The following is a 25,285-nucleotide window of genomic DNA, read 5'->3' as shown; positions in this document are numbered from 1 at the left end:
GCCTATAAAATGTTTGTATGTTCGTGAAACACATTTAAATTCTTTCTATATTTCCCAAACAGACAACCTAGTTGTCAAAATAAAAGGGAAACATTTCAACAAGGTTTACTGCTGTGGCCATGTCATTGGCTTTCAAACTGACCAACACACAGCGCAGCTAATACGATAACTATTGAACTTTTTAAGAATGATAAAGATGTGGTTAATACAAATGTGTATTCATGCGAAATCCATCAATTTATGAACTTTTTTATGTCGTACAGATAATGAGGGAACTGGGCCAGACCTTGTATCTCTCATCAGAGATACAAGGCCGTAATAACTATGGGTTAATTACCAATCGGGCCTTCAAGACATGGGCCTGGGGGCCTAAAAGGTCATGGGGCCTCTGAGCCCGAGCCTCTGTGTGAGGTCATTGTTAATATTTATTGTTGGAGAGAGAAAGTCAAGAGTGCTCTTGAAAAACAGGCCGTCTCATCATCCATCCACTGTAGATCTCACACTCATCTAAGAAATAAATAGTTTAGGCTTCAGGTTTTGTTGTAAGTGCTTCAAACCTGATCATCAGGTTCTGTATTAGGCCTTAGATCCAAAGTGTGGACCTCATTGAAACACTGAGCTAATGTTTCCAGGATTAAAAGGTGTTTTTGTGGGTGGTGTAAGCTAAGAATATGCATTTACAGATTTCAGCAGGTCTGTAAGTCTGCCTTAAATATTTCAACTTATCAGAGAGTTAGCAAATTTCCAGTCAGGAGAGTTACACTTTCACTGGAGGTAACCTTCAACAATTCCTAAAACTGACCACCAGGGGGCGCAATGCGTAAAGTCCTCAAACCGTAAATATGCACTTGAATCTTTCAGGCTTGGAAAAACTATTCTAGCTCCTAATTTGATTTTGAAGATTACGTGAATAATTATGTGTATTCTAAAAATAAATTGAAGGCAGTCACAAAGCTGAAATATGAATGCAAGTCGGGTTCTGCAAGACTGAAAATGATACGCTGCCAATGTGGAAAACTGAAAAAGTGCTGTATGGAGTGGATAGTCTGGGTGGCATTTAAGGTCACATGCACCATATAATCAGCTCAGAGATCTTACAAAATGTTGATAGGAAATGTTACGGTGTAGCATTTCTGTCGCTATTGGTTCTTATGTTACTGATCCACTGTTTCTAAGAAGACAATATTATTGATCTAGGAGATCTTAAATCCTAAAGTACAGTCAGACACAAAGTGAGAGTTTTTGGTAACTTTTATTTTACTAAAAAAAGGGGGAGAAGTTCACATTGACATTTAGCCTCAATATTACAGTATATTGAAATTCTTCTCAAAAGGAGTAAAATACAACCTTTTTTTATTTTATTGATTTTAATCTTATATTAAAAATATCCAATAGTACTCATCTAGCAGTGCTTACAGTATCTTAAGATATGACGCAGGCTTGATAGCAGAAAGGTTGGCTTTGTATAGAGCAGAGATGGGCCTTGGCCAGTCTTAGTGAGGGCAGAGACAACTAACCTTTGTGTTACCCAGCCTGCTTTGATTGACAAGCTGATCATGCAATGAGGGCAACTACACAAATCATCCTATAGATTATAGGATTATTATCCTATAGGCTTGCAATGCAACAACGAGGAAAAAGCTAAATGTTCCATTCATTGTGGGTTTTTTTTCCCCAACAACCTTCATGTCTCAGAGTGGCCTTTCTCCTCTACAAAGTGATCAGAAATTGATTGGCCGACTTTCTGGTGTTTTTTTCTGTATAGTTTACCAACCATGTACGTGGTGGATGAGAAACTCAGACTAAAAAGAACGTCACTACCTGAATAAACTTCAAAAAACAGACTCCTCAGAGCTCCTCTCTAGTTGCGAAGAACTGTACAGGCACACATTTTATATATATTTAAAATAAATAGGGCTAATTTGGCCAAGACTCACTGGGGAGGGCAGTTCTCTCTCGTTTGTCAGTACAGAGAGACACATGCCAGCCATTTATCAGGATGGCTTCCCAGCTACTTCTACACCTCACAAGTTCTCATAGTCCCTTAAACACACACACACACACACACTTATTCAAGTACATCCACATTGTCACTCATACACCCAGCCTCCTCCACCACGTGCACAAAGCCAGAAAGACAGGAAAAGGAAACAAAAACAGCTGTTGAACAGAATAATCATACATGTAAATGCCATTTTTCTGGAATGCCTCTGATCAGGACAAAATGCTGGAGGTTGAGTCGACTGGTTTCTGAAATCATAAAACCAGTTTCTGGAAAGGGCTCACTTGATGACACCACCATGCACACTTGGGCATGATCCCGGACCACTACCCCAGGCTTTGGCCCCTGGACCTCTCAACCTTTCCCATGGTGGTCCCAGAACTTTCACTAGAGTCTAGTAAAGAAAAACAGCATCATCATGTAAATATGACACTATTCATCACTCAACTGTGTAATGAGATTTGGATAAGAAACTCATAATTAATTATTTCGAGTTATTCCACAGGAGAACTAAATTGGCCAAAATGTCTGGCTGGAGCTCTAAACAAAGGAATAAATGAGTAAAGAAGATTTCATAATGTCACTTTGTGGACAGGGATTGAAATTCGGAAGTATCTGAATTACATTTACAGGCACTGCTACAAGAGTGGGTCACATTAGATGTGATGGTAGTTTTTAAAGTAACATGAGATCCCTGACACAGCTCCAAAAGTACCAAATGCGTAATTGGTGGAAAAACTACAGGAGCATTAGTGTAACGAAAAACAAACGAAACAGCTGAAATACTTAATAAGTCAATGGGAGCAATGTGGAAAATCATGACAACAAATGGCCAGCACATCTTTAAATGGAACAGTATTTCCAACTTGATACAAGGTTGATAAATGAAACTCACCAGCTGTGCGGGGGTGTTTGCAGTTGTGTTTACTCACTCATCTTTCATAATTAATAATAATTTCTATTTGCTTTTGTCGTGAAAGTGCAGGGGGATAATCTAACAAGGCTTCATGCATTCTCTGTAACTACATTACATTACAACTATGTTTGAGGGACCTCATGGTAGTTCTGTTCTGCTTTTTTAACTTGCCTCATATGGTCTTATAGCTCCCTCTGGTGTAGGACTGTTTGCTGTTTTTGACTTTCCCACATGATGATTGCACAAAGCTAGATAGCTTAAGAAAAACAAAGGTAGATATATATCATAAGAAAAACAGGAAAACAAGACAACAACTCTTCATCCAAATTATTACAGTTCATATATAGCAGCATGCCAAATAGAACCCTCACTGTTTCCTGGCCTTTTTCTTCTCTTACATTTTATTTGGTCTCTAGAAACCTCACACACAAATGCACAACAATTATCATTTCTTTTTTTTGTCTGTTTTTCATGTTTGCAGCACCGAGGCAAATCTGACTGGAAGAACGCGGTGTACGGTGGTTGTGTAACTGGAGGAGCGATCGGATTTCGTGGTATGTGACCTGGTACATTTCCTCGGATGTTTTAAATTAAAAGTACTTTATTTCTGATGTATTCTTTTTGTCTTGCAGCTGGTCTGAAGGCTGGGGTCCTGGGATGTGGAGGCTTTGCTGCATTCTCTGCTGCAATTGAATATTATTTGCGGTGAACCACTAAAGAGTGGCTTTGTGGACAAGAACTTAATCGATGCACATCTGGGTGAGCCTGTAAAGACTCAAGCAGTGAGAACCCTAACTTTGTGAATATTTGCCTGCACATGGACGATTGCTGCAAAAGCAGAACGGATGTATTTGGTGAAAGGGACAGGTGCCTGTTTGTGCACAGTGATGCCACAGTGAACTAAAAAAGACCTGTCTGAATGTTCCTCTCATGTCTCATCACTTTTATCTTGTGGACAGTTTGAGCAAAGCAAACCAACTTCATATGGAGAATAGAGAGACTTAGCAGAGTGGGTCCCCTTCTGTGTCAGAGGTATGATGATGAAATGAAAATGTTGAACACAAATCACTTTCACACTGAGTCACGACCGCCTCAAATCAGACTCAGATAAACACTGTTCTTGTTGCAGAACATTGGTGTGATGTGTCAGTAACCAATCCATATCAGCTGTCATTAAAGCTGTTATTTGTTAACTTTGGCATTCAGCGCTTTTTCCTGAAGTTTACAGTGTCCATGACCGCCAAAATTGTTAATTGCTGTTTAATTACAGTATTGATTCTAGCTTGAATCTGTGTAATGTGTGTCAATACAGTTCGGAACATAAGTATTTGGACGGTGACACAATTTTCGTAATTTTGCCTGTACACCACGGCAGCTTTAATTCAAGGGGTTTGACAAAAATATAGCATTAACTGTTTAGGAATTGCAGCAATTTTTTAGACATAGTCTTTCATTTTGAGAGGCTCAAAAGTAATTGGACAAAAATTGGACAACTTTCATCGCCTACCTCCTCAAGAGTGTTCTTGACTTGGTTAGATGTTGTGAAGGGTTTTTCTTCATCAAGGAAAGAATTCTGCGATCATCCACTTTAATGGCCTTCGTGGTCTTCCGGGCCTTTCGGTGTTGCCGAGCTCACCAGTGCAATCCTTCCTTTTAATAATGTACCAAATTGTTGATTTGGCCACTCCTCAAGTTTCTGCCACCTGTCTGATAGGTTTGTTTTCATATTTCAGCCTAATGACGGCTTCCTCCACGAACAGTTACCAAATGCAAATTCAACACTTGGAATCAACTCCAGACCTTTTATCGGCCTCATTTGTCATAAAATAACAAGGGAAGAGGCCACTCTTTGCCATGAAACTAATTATTGGTCAATAATTACTTTTGAGCCTCTGAAAATAAGGGACTCTGTGTAAAAACGGCTGTAATTCCTAAGCGTTTAATGCAATATTTTTGTGAAACCCCCTTTGTGGCTTTGTTTCACATCCATCTTGGTGGTGTACAGAGGCAAAATTACAAATATTGTGTCACTGTCCAAATACTTATGTTCCTAACCGTGTGTCTTTATTCTAGTCAGAAATGATTTTTCTTGTGTGGTGAACTTTGTTATACACATTTCATACAAAGTTTACAGAGTAAAAGTCTTTCTGTTTTGCACTATAAACGGCAGCCAAACTGCTCTCCTAGGACTGACCTCAGGAGGAACAACATAAATTTGGGGATATTGTCATAAGTTATATGTATAACCCAAAGAAAATCACATATATAGTTCCAAGTCCCTGGACCATTTCAGTTTTCAAGTAGAATTGAGCTTTTTGGCAAGATGATCATTGATCATTTAATTGCTTTGACAAATTAGTGGCTCAGACTATTAATTATTTGAGCAAACAACACAAATATTGATCAGTAATACTGAAATAAATAAATAAACTAATAAATTAGACAAACCTTTACCCAAGGTGCAAAAACCATGACTTCATACATTTTAAATAGATGTGGCTCACAAAATAGGTTTGAATTTCCTTTTTCTTTTTTTCAGTGAAACACTTTCAGGTGTGACAGACCTAAATTGTACTGGCCTGTTTTGAAATGTTACTCAAGTAAGTGACACTAAAGGACAGACATTTTGGAAGATTCACGTTGGTAAAGTGTCAGCAAAGTGTTTAGAGGTGACTAATGTGGTCACTAATGTGGTTGAGTGATAGGTGCTGCTTAGAAAGTCATCTGTAAAAACGAAAACATGGGTGAACACTATGTCTTACCACTAGAAGTCCTCCCACTTCGAATTAATGTGAGAGAAATCTGAAGCTGTGGGTCTCTAAGCCTCAATAAAAAAATTGGTTTGAATGTGCTGACATCAGCTATTTAAAAAAAAAACAGTTTCAAATACTTGCCAAAATCAAATACGTGAATATACACTCAGTGGCAACTTCAGTAATAAATATATAGTAAAATTAATAACAGTGTCAGTGAAAACTGAACACTATCATCTTTGTAAAGGCAGAATTTATGGTTGAGCTGTCGTGTTGGATTGCACTACATTTTACAGGTGCACCTTTTAAGGTGGCCACTAAGTGTACATATAGCTGTGCGTTTGAACAAACAGTATACACACAGTTATATTTATATTAATTTAAAAACTTCAGATATTTACCAGTTGTAGAAAAGGTGCGACTTGTGCTCTCAAAAACAACATAACATCAGTAGTATATCTAGTGTTCTGTGTATGAGTCACGAAAAACAGTAGATGATTAGCTTCCTTGGCTTCATCAACAATGATACTGCAAAAGAAGTATATTTCTACTCTACTCTGTGACTAGTCATCACAAAATGTCTCAGTATACCTGCGTCTGGATTTGAGATGCTTTATATTAACCCAACTTCACTGAGTTTAACTAGTTGAAAAATGGGATTGTAGGGAAGAAATGCATAAAATAGGGCTTATTAACAGTGATAACTACTTACATTCGTGATATGGACAAAGTTAACACCCTGATCATTTTACAACATTTTTTTATATCAACATGTAAAATTATATGTATTGCATATAATACTTATTGTATATTTAGTAAGTATCCAAAATCCCACAGTACAAAGTTACACTTGTAACAGTAATACCTTCTAGTCAAATGAAAATCAAAACAAATTCAATTATGACATTTACAATATTTATTTCACAAGGATGTTACATGTCAAACTGTGTCAGATTTCTGAATTATACATGAAAGATTATAATTTTGTTTACAATATTAAGAATTATTACAAGACAGTATGTAGTAATGTAGTACTCAGGACATAAAAAGTGTAAATACATCTACAGTAACATGTTGTATTGAATGTAACAAAGCTAAATGCTTTTAATCTTTTAGAATTCATTGTTTTCTCAATCAGTTAGAACTGTCTGTCTCTTTCTTGATTGTCTTGATTTCAGAGCCAAGAGGTGGTGAAAGCTTCCTGTGCATTTGTGTGTGCGAGGAGCTTCCCAAACCCGCCCGGCACAGAAGAAGCACACGGTGACAACCTCCTCTGTGCAGGTCCGTTCGGGACGCTCCTCATCCTCTCGACTGGTAACTGAAGAGGGTGTTGTCGGGGCAGGAGGGGTCTTCAGACCGTATTTGGTGCCTGGAAGGATAAAGGCTGCTGAGAGTGGTTCAGGACTCTGCTCTAGTGCTGGGACGTCCACTCTCAGCTGCTCCAGGAGTGCTGAAGACACAGAACAGTCCTCCTGCCCTGTCAAGTAGTCAAACAAGTAATGAATTGTTTTGGACACTGTGATACAACCTCTGCTTTGTAGGTAGCTATTTCGTTGAATGTGGCCTCTAATAATGGAATTACATTGTAAACAACGCAATAATATTCAAGAAAGTTCCCATAATAAATCTAATCCACATACAGTATGTAATGTTAACTTTAGCTAATCATCACTTTATGTCACTAGTGGTACTTCTGTAGTCTTAGTGAGGGGATTACTCACTTAGCCTAGTGAAAAACAGGCGACCACCGCTTTCCAGTTTGTCCTGTGGTCATCCATCCTTCTCATCTGGTCCGGAGCAAACGTCTTCTCTGTCGTCAGAGAAGCCTGGGAGAGAACAGCTGCCTCTGCTGGATGCAGCAGATGAGGGGAAGTGCTCCGTCCTTCACATCTCCACCTGCCACAAGAAAAAAAAAAATTTTGGTTGACTCTGTGATACAGCAACATGCCAGACAGCTCTGCTCTGTTGGAAGTGCAATCCAATGAGAGAATAATAAGTTATAGTAGCAACCCTAATGAAGTATTAACAAGTAATATACAGACAAGCAGGAAACATTTGTTACTGATGTCATTTAGCATGGACTTACCTTTGTCTGGTAAAGCCTCTACACCTTCTAAAGAAAAACTACATAAAAGTATAAAAGAGTTAGTAAGAGAAATAATCTCTGAGCCATTGAATAAGTGAAACAAAAATTTGCAGGACACTTTTGTAAATGTTGTTAGTAATTATTAACTTACCTCTGTATGGGCACCTAGAGCTTAGTTGAAAATCAAGAAACACAGTGTTCACAGGATAAAACAGTTGTTGAATGATTAAATAAATAATGTTACGTAGTAAATTGATAAACAGGTATATTTTATCGAAGGTAGTTTACACAGTGTCTATGTCTCTATATAACAGGCTATAGAGGGTAATTTCCTTTGCAAGTCAGACACTCATACTTACCTTTTCCCCCACATCATGTCAGGAGCAGTGACTCCTATGGTGGAGCATTTCCTACATTACCTGCAGGATTGCTATTTTTTCAATCCTTGGCTCCTCTTCGCTCAACGTCCCCACTAAACCCCGGGATAGCATACCTGGGCCAGATGGGATACTGCAAATCCTGGCAAGTCTGACCAGGACAAGGTCCTCCTTTTAATACTCCTGCAGGGAGGCACTGAGGTATTTCACGCAGCATTGCTTAGCACTTTCATCTCATAGCAAGAAGGTTTTGGTCTTGCATGTTCTCCTTGGGCCTGTGTGGGTTTTCTTGCAGGGTCCGAGTCCAAAGGTGTCAACAAAACTCACAGGTCAGATTAGGTTGACTGATGACTCTAAATTGCCAGCCCTCCAGATTACAAATGGAACATCTAGCTACCACATATGTACAAATAGGTTTCAAGAGATGATCCAGCCACAAGATACAAGTGGGCCCTGGTGCAAGACGCTACATAGGGCACTACCAACCTTGCAAGGCATAAAGGCTACTTGGGCATTGTCTCCTGCCTGTGAAGAATCAGAGGCCTGAATTTGAAGGAGCTGAGTCCCTGTACTTCTCTTCCCTGCTTCCGTTTGTAAAGGAGCTGAGGCCTGACGTAGAAGGAACTGCATCTTCAGGGTTTTCCTCGTAATTCACCCTCGGCCTCTTGCTACTTACCTGCTCTGTGTAACTCTCTTCCCTGCTCCTCTTTGCGGAGGAGCAGGGAAGAGACGCGCCCGGATGCTACTTGGGGCTCCACCAGCTCCGCCAAATGAAAGGTTTTTACAGTTTTCCCAAACATCCAGCAAACAGCGTTAGCAAAAACTCTAATCAGAGTCGCTGTCATCAGCCCATCTTGGGGTTCCAAAAGGGACAAAAGGCCATGGTCTCCTGCCTGTGAAGAATCCAAGGCCTGAGGTTGAAGGAGCTGAGTCCCTGTAGTTCTCTTGAGTGCTTCCGTTTGAAAAGGAGCTGAGGCCTGACGTAGAAGGAACTGCGTCTTCAGGGTTTTCCTCGGAATTCACCCTCGGCCTCTTGCTACTTACCTGCCCCGTGTAGTTCTCTTCCCTGGTCCTCTTTGTGGAGGAGCTGAGGCCTGAAGTTGAGGGGGCACACTCTTCCAGCCTCTCAGAAAATGGGAGTACACTTCCCTCAGGTCGTTCCACTTGCTGCTCGGGAAGCTTCTCGGGCTGAACGGGTACCTGCGGGTGCCCGACCATCAGCTGCTGAGGAGCAGCGGCAGGACCACAAACGGGAGCAGCATCAGGAATACGAGCGGGAACAACAAGAAGAGGTGCGCCAGCAATAAAAGAAGGATGCATCCTTCGCCAGTCCTGCCAAAAGCTTTCTGGTGGGAACTGCTGGACGAGAGGGGACAGAGGTCTAAAGTCGTCTTCAAGGTCGTCTTCAAGGTACTCTTCAGAGAAAGTCATGGTGCTGTACCCTGAATCATTGCTGAAGTCGCCAGACCAGACCTCACCAATTTCACTTTCTGAGTCGGTCTCGTCGACTTCCCTATCGTCTTCCTCAAACTCCTCTTCCTCACCAGATGAGATGTTGACTGGGAGATTGTTGTCTTCGTCATCATCCACAACCAAGATCAGTTCAGGGAACCCATCTTCTGCAGGACGTCCAATGATGTCGTCTACACCACCTGAGAGGAAAAGGTTAAAGCAGCTGAAAAACCTGATTTCAAATTGTAGCTAATAAATAGCCCATCTGTGGTAATGATTATTTCATATTTACAAGTTAAAAACATTGTATTTTTCTCTGGTGCAAAGATTGTAACAATGGTTTAGTCTGAGTTGAATCTAATGAGATTTCAAATCAGAGCAAATTCTGAAAACACAATTCTTCACAGCCATAAAATAAAATCATGTAATAAAAAAGGAAGGTTACATTTAGAGTTCTTCAGAAGCCTGAGTAGATAATACATTGCAGAACAACAACAACAATTATCGTCTCAATTTAAAAAGTTTTTAATCATGAGGTGCCCGTCAACAACTCATAATTCATAACTGGCAACGAGACTGGAGAGGAGGAGGAGAAACTCGCTACGCTGCGCGCATGGCACACACACGCGTCCGGTCGAACAACAAATGGCTTACTTCTCCTCCAAAAATAAGTAAATAAACAATGTCACACTAAAGAGCTAAGAGCATTTCAGTGTTATCGAAGTAACAAAATGTCACCTACAAACTCTGTGATGACTGAACACGACAGTGGAGGCTGAAGAAGGTCCAAAAACAGACATCTTCCATTTAATCTCCTTCTCAACAACATTGATATCTTGGTGCATTTTGAGGAATATCTGTTAATTACTTCATTCAATGTGATCGACTGTGAACATGAAATTACTACACAACTCGCTATCAGCTCCGGATATAATAAGTCAAGCTTCAAGAATCAAGCTAGCTCAGGGTCCCAACCACACACAACAACAGGCCCCGCTGCGGTTCCACCTGTACGTCCGGACGTTCTGACGTTAGGGCCTAAACGTTCCATCGTCTCCATGGTGCACAATAAAAAACTTTTTTTTGGCATTATATGAAATTTGGCCCAGTCGCCATCTTTTTCCAATAATTTTGATGCAAAATTCGGACAATTTGATGCCCTCAAACCAAAACAACTGTTTTCAAATCACGACACTAACTGTTCATGACTTCTACAACTTTCCCGGGATAATTTAAGAAATTCTGTCCATCAAATAATCATTTCACACTGAATAATCGTCGAAGAAGTGTCTAGTTTCACCAAATCTGTGTTTTCCCAACAGGCCCTAATGACATAATGTGAACTGTTCATCTTTAAATTCATAGTGACATTGATTTACACACTGATAAAGCTTGTAAGGATATTAACGCGATGAATCAACGAATCAGTCAGAAGTAAAATGATTTCAATAATATAGAATAAATAGAAAAGTTGTCTTACCTGCATCGTTGTCCAGCACCTGCTGGGGGGCGACTCCCTCCGGCAGGTGCTCCTCCGGGATCCGTGGTCTACTGGAGGACATGTTCAGACTCCTCGGTTTTCCACAATAGTCCAGTGATCCAAAGGTTTGGTTTTTCAGCAGGATCCGCTTTCCGGTAGTTTGTTTCCAGGAATGAAATTCTCCAAAGTTTGCTTTCCACAGCTTTGGTTTGCAACAGGTCTATTCGTTTCCAAGTCCAGGTGCAAAGGAGAATCCGAATGATGGGCACCCTTATATACCCACCGTGACGTTTTTTTTAGTGACGCACGCACGCGCGTGCGTGTACGTGGAGAAAGACGCAGAGAGACGTTATTTTTCTGATTTTTTCAATTTATTTTTCAATTTCCTTCATACTTCTGTGTTTTTAATACATTATAATAAGGTTGTTATGTGGCAAAGTGAAATCCATTAATTGTCTCTTTTTTTTTTTCTTATTTTCTGGATCATTACTGACTTGTAAACGTTATACAAGGTGTTTCCGTTATACTTACGCCATTACAACAAAGCTGGATTTGAAACTGACACCAAGTTTGAGAGAGAGCGTTCGGGGAGAGTTAAGCAGACCAACAGATTGTATTAACTGTCCATTTTTTGTGTCTCCATGTTCATATGTAGTTATGATTTTCCATTTCTTCCATAGACTGTCTCCCTCAGCACCTAATATGTCCATAATGATAAAACCCACACATTTGAGAGCACTTCCGCCGTTCTCGTGCAGTTTACTGTGGTGCACATGCACCTACATCTTCTTGTGTGTTTTTGTTCTCAATCACGTTGTGTTTTTACAGTGTCCATGTAGTGCAGAGTTGTGCAAAACCATCCTCTCCAGTGTTATCAGTTTTGTTGCTGAGCTCACTGGACCCATAGTAACTCTCGCACCATCAAAATAAAGTTTTTAAAAGCTCCTTATTGTCGTATTTGTCCCAAACACTGACACAACGAGACACATTTACCTGCAGCAGCTGAAAGACTGTTAACAGGTCAGTGATGACGCTGTCCTTGCCGGACTACCTCCGACTTCTCCCAGACCTTTAGGAATGGTCCTAAATTCTGACTGATGAGTCAGAACAGTTTTTGTAAAAAAAAGAGAAAGTCTTATAAACTTCCCTTACTGTTATGTTGACTACAACAACTTGTGCTCTACTGTATATCCTATGATATATGCTATTTGGAATACTGTTCACATAAATCTTGAATGAGTTCACAGAGGATATAGTTATCATTTTAACTGAAACTCACCTGGAGAGCCTATAAAATGTTTGTATGTTCGTGAAACACATTTAAATTGTTTCTACATTTCCCAAACAGACAACCTAGTTGTCAAAATAAAACGGAAACATTTCAACAAAGGTTTACTGCTGTGGCCATGTCATTGGCTTTCAAACTGACCAACACACAGCGCAGCTAATCGATAACTATTGAACTTTTTAAGAATGATAAAGATGTGGTTAATACAAATGTGTATTCATGCGAAATCCATCAATTTATGAACTTTTTATGTTGTACAGATAATGAGGAACTGGGCCAGACCTTGGATCTCTCATCAGAGATACAAGGCCGTGATTTCTATGGGTTAATTACCAATCGGGCCTTCAAGACACGGGCCTGGGGGCCCTAAAGGTCATGGGGCCTCTGAGCCGAGCCTCTGTGTGAGGTCGTTGTTAATACTTATTGTTGGAGAGAGAAAGTACAAAGTCAAGAGTGCTCTTGAAAAACAGGCCGTCTCATCATCCATCCACTGCAGATCTCACACTCATCTAAGAAATAAATAGTTTAGGCTTCAGGTTTTGTTGTAAGTGCTTCAAACCTGATCATCAGGTTCTGTATTAGGCCTTAGATCCAAAGTGTGGACCTCATTGAAACACTGAGCTAATGTTTCCAGGATTAAAAGGTGTTTTTGTGGGTGGTGTAAGCTAAGAATATGCATTTACAGATTTCAGCAGGTCTCTACGTCTGCCTTAAATATTTCAACATATCAGAGAGTTAGCAAATTTCCAGTCAGGAGAGTTACACTTTCACTGGAGGTAACCTTTAACAATTCCTAAAACTGAAAAAAGTGCTGTATGGAGTGGATAGTCTGGGTGGCATTTAAGGTCACATGCACCATATAATCAGCTCAGAGATCTTACAAAATGTTGATAGGAAATGTTACGGTGTAGCATTTCTGTCGCTATTGGTTCTTATGTTACTGATCCACTGTTTCTAAGAAGACAATATTATTGATCTAGGAGATCTTAAATCCTAAAGTACAGTCAGACACAAAGTGAGAGTTTTTGGTAACTTTTATTTTACTAAAAAAAGGAGAAGTTCACATTGACATTTAGCCTCAATATTACAGTATATTGAAATTCTTCTCAAAAGGAGTAAAATACAACCTTTTTATTTTTATTTGATTTTAATCTTATATTAAAAATATCAATAGTACTCATCTAGCAGTGCTTACAGTATCTTAAGATATGACGCAGGCTTGATAGCAGAAAGGTTGGCTTTGTATAGAGCAGAGATGGGCCTTGGCCAGTCTTAGTGAGGGCAGAGACAACTAACCTTTGTGTTACCCAGCCTGCTTTGATTGACAAGCTGATCATGCAATGAGGGCAACTACATAAATCATCCTATATATTATAGGATTATTATCCTATAGGCTTGCAATGCAATAACGAGGAAAAAGCTAAATGTTCCATTCATTGTGGGTTTTTTCCCCAACAACCTTCATGTCTCAGAGTGGCCTTTCTCCTCTACAAAGTGATCAGAAATTGATTGGCCGACTTTCTGGTGTTTTTTCTGTACAGCTTACCAACCATGTACGTGGTGGATGAAAACTCAGACTAAAAAGAACGTCACTACCTGAATAAACTTCAAAAACAGACTCCTCAGAGCTCCTCTCTAGTTAGAAAGAACTGTACAGGCACACATTTTATATATATTTAAAATAAATAGGGCTAATTTGGCCAAGACTCACTGGGGAGGGCAGTTCTCTCTCGTTTGTCAGTACAGAGAGACACATGCCAGCCATTTATCAGGATGGCTTCCCAGCTACTTCTACACCTCACAAGTTCTCATAGTCCCTTAAACACACACACACACACACACACACACACACACACACACACACACACACACACACACTTATTCAAGTACATCCACATTGTCACTCATACACCCAGCCTCCTCCACCACGTGCACAAAGCCAGAAAGACAGGAAAAGGAAACAAAAACAGCTGTTGAACAGAATAATCATACATGTAAATGCCATTTTTCTGGAATGCCTCTGATCAGGACAAAATGCTGGAGGTTGAGTCGACTGGTTTCTGAAATCATAAAACCAGTTTCTGGAAAGGGCTCACTTGATGACACCACCATGCACACTTGGGCATGATCCCGGACCACTACCCCAGGCTTTGGCCCCTGGACCTCTCAACCTTTCCCATGGTGGTCCCAGAACTTTCACTAGAGTCTAGTAAAGAAAAAACAGCATCATCATGTAAATATGACACTATTCATCACTCAACTGTGTAATGAGATTTGGATAATAAAATACGAATTAATTATTTCGAGTTATTCCACAGGAGAACTAAATTGGCCAAAATGTCTGGCTGGAGCTCTAAACAAAGGAATAAATGAGTAAAGAAGATTTCATAATGTCACTTTGTGGACAGGGATTGAAATTCGGAAGTATCTGAATTACATTTACAGGCACTGCTACAAGAGTGGGTCACATTAGATGTGATGGTAGTTTTTAAAGTAACATGAGATCCCTGACACAGCTCCAAAAGTACCCAATGCGTAATTGGTGGAAAAACTACAGGAGCATTAGTGTAACGAAAAACAAACGAAACAGCTGAAATACTTAATAAGTCAATGGGAGCAATGTGGAAAATCATGACAACAAATGGCAAACACATCTTTAAATGGAACAGTATTTCCAACTTGATACAAGGTTGATAAATGAAACTCATATGGACTTGCAGGCGACATTTGTTACTGTTGCCATTTAGCATGGACTTAGCTTTGTCTGGTAAAGCATCCACACTTTCTAAAGAAAAAACACATAAAAGTATAACTGAGTAAGAAAAATTATCTCTGACCCATTGAATAAGTGAAATTAAAATTTGCAGAACACTTTGGTTAATGTTAATTATTAACTTACTTCTGTATGGGCATCTAGAGCTTAGTTAAAAATCTAAGAACAGAGGAAACAGGACAAAACAGTTGTTGAAAGATTAAATACCAAGGGCTTTGACAGCCCTGCCAAAAGTCGAAGGCTACCGAAGCTTTACCCAAACAAGTGCAAAAGCCAGCCCTCTCAAGTTTTCAAAGAGATGATCCAGTGGGCCCTGGTGCAAGACGCTACCTAGGGCACTACCAACCTTGCAAGACGCCAAGGCTACTTGGGGCTTCACCAGCTCTGCCAAATGAAAAGTTTTTACAGTTTTCCAAACATGCAGCAAACAGGGTTGTCAAAAACTCTAATCAGAGTCGCTGTCATCAGCCCATCTTGAGGTTCCAAAAGGGACAAAAGGCCACTTTCTCCTGCCTGTGAAGAATCCAAGGCCTGAAGTTGAAGGAGCTGAGTCCCTGTAGTTCTCTTCCGTGCTTCCGTTTGTAAGGAGCTGGAGCCTGACGTAGAAGGAACTGACTCTTCAGGGTTTTCCTCATAATTCCCCCTCGGCCTCTTGCTACTTACCTGCTCTGTGTAACTCTCTTCCCTGCCCCTCTTTGTTGAGGAGCTGAGGCCTGAAGTTGAGGGGGCACACTCTTCCAACCTTTGAGAAACTGAGAGTAGACCTCCTACAGGTTGTTCCACTTGCTGCTCTGGAAGCTTCTTGGACTGAATAGGTCCCTGCGGTGTCCGACCATCAGCTGCTGAGGAGCAGCAGCACGACCTAAGCAGGAGCATGCATCAGGAATAAGAGCGGCCTCAGGGTTTCAAAGAAATGATCCAGCTACCAGATACAAGTGGGCCCTGGTGCAAGACGCTACCTAGGGCACTACCAACCTTGCAAGATGCAAAGGCTACTTGGGGCTTCACCAGCTCTACAAAATGAAAAGTTTTTACAGTTTTCCAAACTTGCAGCAAACAGGGTTGTCAAAAACTCTAATAAGAGTCGCTGTCATCAGCCCATCTTGGGGTTCCAAGAGGGACAAAAGGCCATGGTCTCCTGCCTGTGAAGAATCCAAGGCCTGAGGTTGAAGGAGCTGAGTCCCTGTATTTCTCCTCCGTGCTTCCGTTTGAAAAGGAGCTGAGGCCTGACGTAGAAGGAACTGCATCTTCAGGGTTTTCCTCGTAATTCACCCTCGGCCTCTTGCTACTTACCTGCCCTGTGTAGTTCTCTTCCCTGGTCCTCTTTGTGGAGGAGCTGAGGCGTGAAGTTGAGGGGGCACACTCTTCCAGCCTCTCAGAAAATGGGAGTACACTTCCCTCAGGTCGTTCCACTTTCTGCTCGGGAAGCTTCTGGGGCTTAACGGGTACCTGCAGGTGTCCGACCATCAGCTACTTAGGAGCAGCAGCAGGACCACAAACGGGAGAAGCGTCAGGAATATGAGCGGCCTAGTGGTACTTCTGTACTCTTAGTGAGGGGATTACTCACTTAGCCTAGAGAAAAACAGGCGACCACCGCGCTCCAGTTTGTCCTGTGGTCATCCATCCTTCTCATCTGGTCCAGAGCAAACGTCTTCTCTGTCGTCAGAGAAGCCTGGGAGAGAACAGCTGCCTCTGCTGGATGCAGCAGATAAGGGGAAGTGCTCCATCCTTCACATCTCCACCTGCCACAACAAGGAAAAAAAAAACTGTTGGTTGACTCTGTGATACAGCAACATGCCAGACAGCTCTGCTCTGTTGGAAGTGCAATCCAATGAGAGAATAATAAGTTATAGTAGCAACACTACTGAAGTATTAACAAGTAATATACAGACAAGCAGGAAACATTTGTTACTGATGTCATTTAGCATGGACTTACCTTTGTCTGGTAAAGCATCTACACCTTCTAAAGAAAAACTGCATAAAAGTATAAAAGAGTGAGTAAGAGAAATAATCTCTGAGCCATTGAATAAGTGAAACAAAAATTTGCAGGACACTTTTGTAAATGTTGTTAGTAATTATTAGGTAGTTTACACAGTGTCTATGTCTCTATATAACAGGCTATAGAGGGTAATTTCCTTTGCAAGTCAGACACTCATACTTACCTTTTCCCCCACATCATGTCAGGAGCAGTGACTCCTATGGTGGAGCATTTCCTACATTACCTACAGGATTGCTATTTTTTCAATCCTGGGCTCCTCTTCACACAACATCCCCACTAAACCCCAGGATAGCATACCTGGGCTAGATGGGATACTGCAAATCCTGGCAAGTCTAACCAGGACAAGGTCCTCCTTTTAATACTCCTGCAGGGAGGCACTGAAGTATTTCACGCAGCATCGCTTAACACTTTCATCTCATAGCAAGAAGGTTTTGGTCTTGCATGTTCTCCTTGTGTGGGTTTTCTTGCAGGGTCCGAGTCAAGGTGTCCACAAAACTCACAGGTTAGATTAGGTTGACTGATGACTCTAAATTGCCAGCCCTCCAGATTACAAATGGAACATCTAGCTACCACATATATACAAATAGTTTTCAAGAGATGATCCAGCCACAAGATACAAGTGGGCCCTGGTGCAAGACGCTACCTAGGGCACTACCAACCTGCCAGATCGAAGGCTACTTGGGCTCCACCAGCTCCGCCAAATGAAAGGAATTTTACAGTTTTCCCAAACATCCAGCAAACAGCGTTGTCAAAACCCCTAATCAGAGTCGCTTTCATTAGCCCATCTTGGGAGCTGATGGGCTGATGACAGGAGCAGCAGCAGGACCACAGGCAGGGAGCAGCATCAGGAATACGGACGGGAACAACAAGAAGAGGGCGCCAGCAATAAAAGAAGGATGCATCCTTCCAGTCCTGCCAAAAGCTTTCTGGTGGGAACTGCTGGACGAGAGGGGACAGAGGTCTAAAGTCGTCTTCAAGGTCGTCTTCAAGGTACTCTTCAGAGTCAGTCATGGTGCTGTACCCTGAATCATTGCTGAAGTCGCCAGACCAGACCTCACCAATTTCACTTTCTGAATCGGTCTCGTCGACTTCACTATCATCTTCCTCAAACTCCTCTTCCTCACCAGATGAGATGTTGACTGGGAGATTGTTGTCTTCGTCATCATCCACAACCAAGATTAGTTCAGGGAACCCATCTTCTGTAGGATGTCCAATGATGTCGTCTACAGCACCTGAGACGTAAAGGTTAAAGCAGCTGAAAAACCTGATTTCAAATTGTAGTAATTCTCATATAATTAGATAGTAAGGACTAAATAAGCAGCAAAAATACACTAACTACGACTGTTAAAGAGGTGATCCCATTTTAACATTAATATCAAATATTGTACAGTTCTGCTGTTATTACTTTGTAGAGAATGAGAATAATTTTATGCTGCATACATCTGAGACTTCATGATAACCACTGTTTACTTAGTCACATGGAAAAACTTTGAACTACCGATGTGTTGAGCTTAGAAGAAACTTTTCACAGACATGGAAATTTTAAATATAAGAATTTAAAAGTATATTACAATCACAGTGTAAGACTTTGAGTCATTGATTGAAAATCAATATATCTTATTTAAATTATTACAGTTCATATATCTTTGTGCATTTTGGGTAATATCTGTTAATTACTTCATTCAATGTGATCGACTGTGAACATGACATTACTACACAACTCGCTATCAGCTCCGGATATAATAAGAAACTTTGGCATTATATGAAATTTGGCCCAGTCGCCATCTTTTTCCATTAATTTTGATTTGGACAATTTGATGCCCTCAAACTAAAATAACTGTTTTCAAATCACGACACTAACTGTTCATGAATTCTACAACTTTCCCGGGATAATTTAAGAAAGTCCGTCCATCAAATAATCATTTCACACTGAATAATCGTCGAAGAAGTGTCTAGTTTCACCAAATCTGTGTTTTCCCAACAGGCCCTAATGACATGGTGTGAACTGGTAATCTTTAAATTCATAGTGACATTGATCTACACACTGATAAAGTTTTTAAGGATATTAAAGCGATGAATCAACGAATCAGTCAGAAGTAAAATGATTTCAATAATATAGAATCAATAGAAAAGTTATCTTACCTGCATCGTTGTCCAGCACCTGCTGGGGGGAAACTCCCTCCAGTAAGGGGCTCCTCCGGGATCCGTGGTCTACTGGAGGACATGTTCAGACTCCTCGGTTTTCCACAATAGTCCAGTGATCCAAAGGTTTGGTTTTTCAGCAGGATCCGCTTTCCGGTAGTTTCTTTCCAGGAATGAAATTCTCCAAAAGTTTGCTTTCCACAGCTTTGGTTTGCAACAGGTCTATTCGTTTCCAAGTCCAGGTGCAAAAGGGGAGAATCCGAATGATGGGCACCCTTATATACCCACCGTGACGTTTTTTTTTTAGTGACGCACGCACGCGTGTGCGTGTACGAGGAGAAGACGCAGAGAGACATTATTTTTCTGATTTTTTCCAATTTATTTTTCAATTTCCTTCATACCTCTGTGTTTTTTAATACATTATAATAAGGTTGTTATGTGGCAAAGTGAAATCCATTAATTGTCTCTTTTTTTTTTTCTTATTTTCTGGGTCATTACTGACTTGTAAACGTTATACAAGGTGTTTCCGTTATACTTACGCCATTACAACAAAGCTGGATTTGAAACTGACACCAAGTTTGAGAGAGAGAGTTAGGGAGTTAAGCAGACCAACAGATTGTATTAACTGTCCATTTTTTGTGTCTCCATGTTCATATGTAGTTATGATTTTCCATTTCTTCCATAGACTGTCTCCCTCAGCACCTAATATGTCCATAATGATAAAACCCACACATTTGAGAGCACTTCCGCCGTTCTTGTGCGGTTTACTGTGGTGCACATGCACCTACATCTTCTTGTGTGTTTTTGTTCTCAATCACGTTGTGTTTTTACAGTGTCCATGTAGTGCAGAGTTGTGCAAAACCATCCTCTCCAGTGTTATCAGTTTTGTTGCTGAGCTCACTGGATCCATAGTAACTCTCGCACCATCAAAATAAAGTTTTTAAAAGCTCTTTATTGTCGTATTTGTCCCAAACACTGACACAACGAGACACATTTACCCGCAGCAGCTGAAAGACTGTTAACAGGTCAGTGATGACGCTGTCCTTGCCGGACTACCTCCGACTTCTCCCAGACCTTTAGGAATGGTCCTAAATTCTGACTGATGAGTCAGAACAGTTTTTGTAAAAAAAAGAGAAAGTCTTATAAACTTCCCTTACTGTTATGTTGACTACAACAACTTGTGCTCTACTGTATATCCTATGATATATGCTATTTGGAATACTGTTCACATAAATCTTGAATGAGTTCACAGAGGATATAGTTATCATTTTAACTGAAACTCACCTGGAGAGCCTATAAAATGTTTGTATGTTCGTGAAACACATTTAAATTCTTTCTATATTTCCCAAACAGACAACCTAGTTGTCAAAATAAAAGGGAAACATTTCAACAAAGGTTTACTGCTGTGGCCATGTCATTGGCTTTCAAACTGACCAACACACAGCGCAGCTAATACGATAACTATTGAACTTTTTAAGAATGATAAAGATGTGGTTAATACAAATGTGTATTCATGCGAAATCCATCAATTTATGAACTTTTTTATGTCGTACAGATAATGAGGGAACTGGGCCAGACCTTGTATCTCTCATCAGAGATACAAGGCCGTAATAACTATGGGTTAATTACCAATCGGGCCTTCAAGACATGGGCCTGGGGGCCTAAAAGGTCATGGGGCCTCTGAGCCCGAGCCTCTGTGTGAGGTCATTGTTAATATTTATTGTTGGAGAGAGAAAGTCAAGAGTGCTCTTGAAAAACAGGCCGTCTCATCATCCATCCACTGTAGATCTCACACTCATCTAAGAAATAAATAGTTTAGGCTTCAGGTTTTGTTGTAAGTGCTTCAAACCTGATCATCAGGTTCTGTATTAGGCCTTAGATCCAAAGTGTGGACCTCATTGAAACACTGAGCTAATGTTTCCAGGATTAAAAGGTGTTTTTGTGGGTGGTGTAAGCTAAGAATATGCATTTACAGATTTCAGCAGGTCTGTAAGTCTGCCTTAAATATTTCAACTTATCAGAGAGTTAGCAAATTTCCAGTCAGGAGAGTTACACTTTCACTGGAGGTAACCTTCAACAATTCCTAAAACTGACCACCAGGGGGCGCAATGTCCTCAAACTATTCTAGCTCCTAATTTGATTTTTAATTATGTGTATTCTATGAATGCAAGTCGGGTTCTGCAAGACTGAAAATGATACGCTGCCAATGTGGAAAACTGAAAAAGTGCTGTATGGAGTGGATAGTCTGGGTGGCATTTAAGGTCACATGCACCATATAATCAGCTCAGAGATCTTACAAAATGTTGATAGGAAATGTTACGGTGTAGCATTTCTGTCGCTATTGGTTCTTATGTTACTGATCCACTGTTTCTAAGAAGACAATATTATTGATCTAGGAGATCTTAAATCCTAAAGTACAGTCAGACACAAAGTGAGAGTTTTGGTAACTTTTATTTTACTAAAAAAGGAGAAGTTCACATTGACATTTAACCTCAATATTACAGTATATTGAAATTCTTCTCAAAAGGAGTGAAATACAACCGTTTTTATTTGATTTGATTTTAATCTTATATTAAAAATATCCAATAGTACTCATCTAGCAGTGCTTACAGTATCTTAAGATATGACGCAGGCTTGATAGCAGAAAGGTTGGCTTTGTATAGAGCAGAGATGGGCCTTGGCCAGTCTTAGTGAGGGCAGAGACAACTAACCTTTGTGTTACCCAGCCTGCTTTGATTGACAAGCTGATCATGCAATGAGGGCAACTACATAAATCATCCTATAGATTATAGGATTATTATCCTATAGGCTTGCAATGCAACAACGAGGAAAAAGCTAAATGTTCCATTCATTGTGGGTTTTTTTCCCCCAACAACCTTCATGTCTCAGAGTGGCCTTTCTCCTCTACAAAGTGATCAGAAATTGATTGGCCGACTTTCTGGTGTTTTTTTCTGTACAGTTTACCAACCATGTACGTGGTGGATGAGAAACTCAGACTAAAAAGAACGTCACTACCTGAATAAACTTCAAAAAACAGACTCCTCAGAGCTCCTCTCTAGTTGCGAAGAACTGTACAGGCACACATTTTATATATATTTAAAATAAATAGGGCTAATTTGGCCAAGACTCACTGGGGAGGCAGTTCTCTCTCGTTTGTCAGTACAGAGAGACACATGCCAGCCATTTATCAGGATGGCTTCCCAGCTACTTCTACACCTCACAAGTTCTCATAGTCCCTTAAACACACACACACACACACACTTATTCAAGTACATCCACATTGTCACTCATACACCCAGCCTCCTCCACCACGTGCACAAAGCCAGAAAGACAGGAAAAGGAAACAAAACAGCTGTTGAACAGAATAATCATACATGTAAATGCCATTTTTCTGGAATGCCTCTGATCAGGACAAAATGCTGGAGGTTGAGTCGACTGGTTTCTGAAATCATAAAACCAGTTTCTGGACAGGGCTCACTTGATGACACCACCATGCACACTTGGGCATGATCCCGGACCACTACCCCAGGCTTTGGCCCCTGGACCTCTCAACCTTTCCCATGGTGGTCCCAGAACTTTCACTAGAGTCTAGTAAAGAAAAACAGCATCATCATGTAAATATGACACTATTCATCACTCAACTGTGTAATGAGATTTGGATAATAAAATACGAATTAATTATTTCGAGTTATTCCACAGGAGAACTAAATTGGCCAAAATGTCTGGCTGGAGCTCTAAACAAAGGAATAAATGAGTAAAGAAGATTTCATAATGTCACTTTGTGGACAGGGATTGAAATTCGGAAGTATCTGAATTACATTTACAGGCACTGCTACAAGAGTGGGTCACATTAGATGTGATGGTAGTTTTTAAAGTAACATGAGATCCCTGACACAGCTCCAAAAGTACCCAATGCGTAATTGGTGGAAAAACTACAGGAGCATTAGTGTAACGAAAAACAAACGAAACAGCTGAAATACTTAATAAGTCAATGGGAGCAATGTGGAAAATCATGACAACAAATGGCCAGCACATCTTTAAATGGAACAGTATTTCCAACTTGATACAAGGTTGATAAATGAAACTCATATGGACTTGCAGGCGACATTTGTTACTGTTGCCATTTAGCATGGACTTAGCTTTGTCTGGTAAAGCATCCACACTTTCTAAAGAAAAAACACATAAAAGTATAACTGAGTAAGAAAAATTATCTCTGACCCATTGAATAAGTGAAATTAAAATTTGCAGAACACTTTGGTTAATGTTAATTATTAACTTACTTCTGTATGGGCATCTAGAGCTTAGTTAAAATCTAAGAACAGAGGAAACAGGACAAAACAGTTGTTGAAAGATTAAATACCAAGGGCTTTGACAGCCCTGCCAAAGAGTCGAAGGCTACCCAAGCTTTACCCAAACAAGTGCAAAAGCCAGCCCTCTCAAGTTTTCAAAGAGATGATCCAGTGGGCCCTGGTGCAAGACGCTACCTAGGGCACTACCAACCTGCAAGACGCCAAGGCTACTTGGGGCTTCACCAGCTCTGCCAAATGAAAGTTTTTACAGTTTTCCAAACATGCAGCAAACAGGGTTGTCAAAACTCTAATCAGAGTCGCTGTCATCAGCCCATCTTGAGGTTCCAAAAGGGACAAAAGGCCACTTTCTCCTGCCTGTGAAGAATCCAAGGCCTGAAGTTGAAGGAGCTGAGTCCCTGTAGTTCTCTTCCGTGCTTCCGTTTGTAAAGGAGCTGGAGCCTGACGTAGAAGGAACTGACTCTTCAGGGTTTTCCTCATAATTCCCCCTCGGCCTCTTGCTACTTACCTGCTCTGTGTAACTCTCTTCCCTGCCCCTCTTTGTTGAGGAGCTGAGGCCTGAAGTTGAGGGGGCACACTCTTCCAACCTTTGAGAAACTGAGAGTAGACCTCCTACAGGTTGTTCCACTTGCTGCTCTGGAAGCTTCTTGGACTGAATAGGTCCCTCAGGTGTCCGACCATCAGCTGCTGAGTGAGCAGCAGCACGACCAAACGGGAGCATGCATCAGGAATAAGAGCCTCAGGGTTTCAAAGAAATGATCCAGCTACCAGATACAAGTGGGCCCTGGTGCAAGACGCTACCTAGGGCACTACCAACCTTGCAAGATGCAAAGGCTACTTGGGGCTTCACCAGCTCTACAAAATGAAAAGTTTTACAGTTTTCCAAACTTGCAGCAAACAGGGTTGTCAAAAACTCTAATAAGAGTCGCTGTCATCAGCCCATCTTGGGGTTCCAAGAGGGACAAAAGGCCATGGTCTCCTGCCTGTGAAGAATCCAAGGCCTGAGGTTGAAGGAGCTGAGTCCCTGTATTTCTCCTCCGTGCTTCCGCTTTGAAAAGGAGCTGAGGCCTGACGTAGAAGGAACTGCATCTTCAGGGTTTTCCTCGTAATTCACCCTCGGCCTCTTGCTACTTACCTGCCCTGTGTAGTTCTCTTCCCTGGTCCTCTTTGTGGAGGAGCTGAGGCCTGAAGTTGAGGGGGCACACTCTTCCAGCCTCTCAGAAAATGGAGTACACTTCTCAGGTCGTTCCACTTTCTGCTCGAAGCTTCTGGGCTGAACGGTACCTGCAGGTGTCCCACCATCAGCTACTTAGGAGCAGCAGCAGGACCACAAACGGGAGAAGGCCAGGAATATGAGCGGCCTAGTGGTACTTCTGTACTCTTAGTGAGGGATTACTCACTTAGCCTAGAGAAAAACACAGGCGACCACCGCGCCCAGTTTGTCCTGTGGTCATCCATCCTTCTCATCTGGTCCAGAGCAAACATCTTCTGTCGTCAGAGAAGCCTGGGAGAGAACAGCTGCCTCTGCTGGATGCAGCAGAAAAGGGAAGTGCTCCATCCTTCACATCTCCACCTGCCACAACAAGAAAAAAAAAACTGTTGGTTGACTCTGTGATACAGCAACATGCCAGACAGCTCTGCTCTGTTGGAAGTGCAATCCAATGAGAATAATAAGTTATAGTAGCAACACTACTGAAGTATTAACAAGTA

The 25,285-nt window shown here is 41.0% G+C and overlaps 1 protein-coding gene across 1 annotated transcript; it reads right to left on the bottom strand.

The window, feature by feature from the left end:
• Window positions 1-8,938: 8,938 nt before the first annotated feature.
• On the bottom strand, window positions 8,939-11,230 carry LOC120787551. The gene is made up of 2 exons (XM_040123269.1): window positions 11,067-11,230; window positions 8,939-9,786 (listed from the first exon to the last, which is right to left on the bottom strand). Exons 1-2 carry the CDS (start codon window positions 11,146-11,148, stop codon window positions 8,960-8,962), a joined length of 909 nt encoding a protein of 302 aa, XP_039979203.1. The 5' UTR covers window positions 11,149-11,230; the 3' UTR covers window positions 8,939-8,959.
• Between the last annotated feature and the right edge of the window lie 14,055 nt (window positions 11,231-25,285).

The sequence above is a fragment of the Xiphias gladius genome, unplaced genomic scaffold (genome assembly GCF_016859285.1).
Source record: "Xiphias gladius isolate SHS-SW01 ecotype Sanya breed wild unplaced genomic scaffold, ASM1685928v1 HiC_scaffold_196, whole genome shotgun sequence".
Taxonomy (NCBI): Eukaryota; Metazoa; Chordata; class Actinopteri; order Istiophoriformes; family Xiphiidae; genus Xiphias; species Xiphias gladius.
This window is presented reverse-complemented; position numbering and strand designations above follow the sequence as displayed.

Bases quoted from the DNA above. Each gene is read 5' to 3' on its own strand.
- LOC120787551 (XM_040123269.1), bottom strand. From the start codon at position 11,148: ATGTCCTCCAGTAGACCACGGATCCCGGAGGAGCACCTGCCGGAGGGA. The intron at 9,787-11,066 runs GTAAGACAACTT...TTTTCCTCTCAG, and splicing joins GGTGCTGGACAACGATGCAG to GTGGTGTAGACGACATCATT.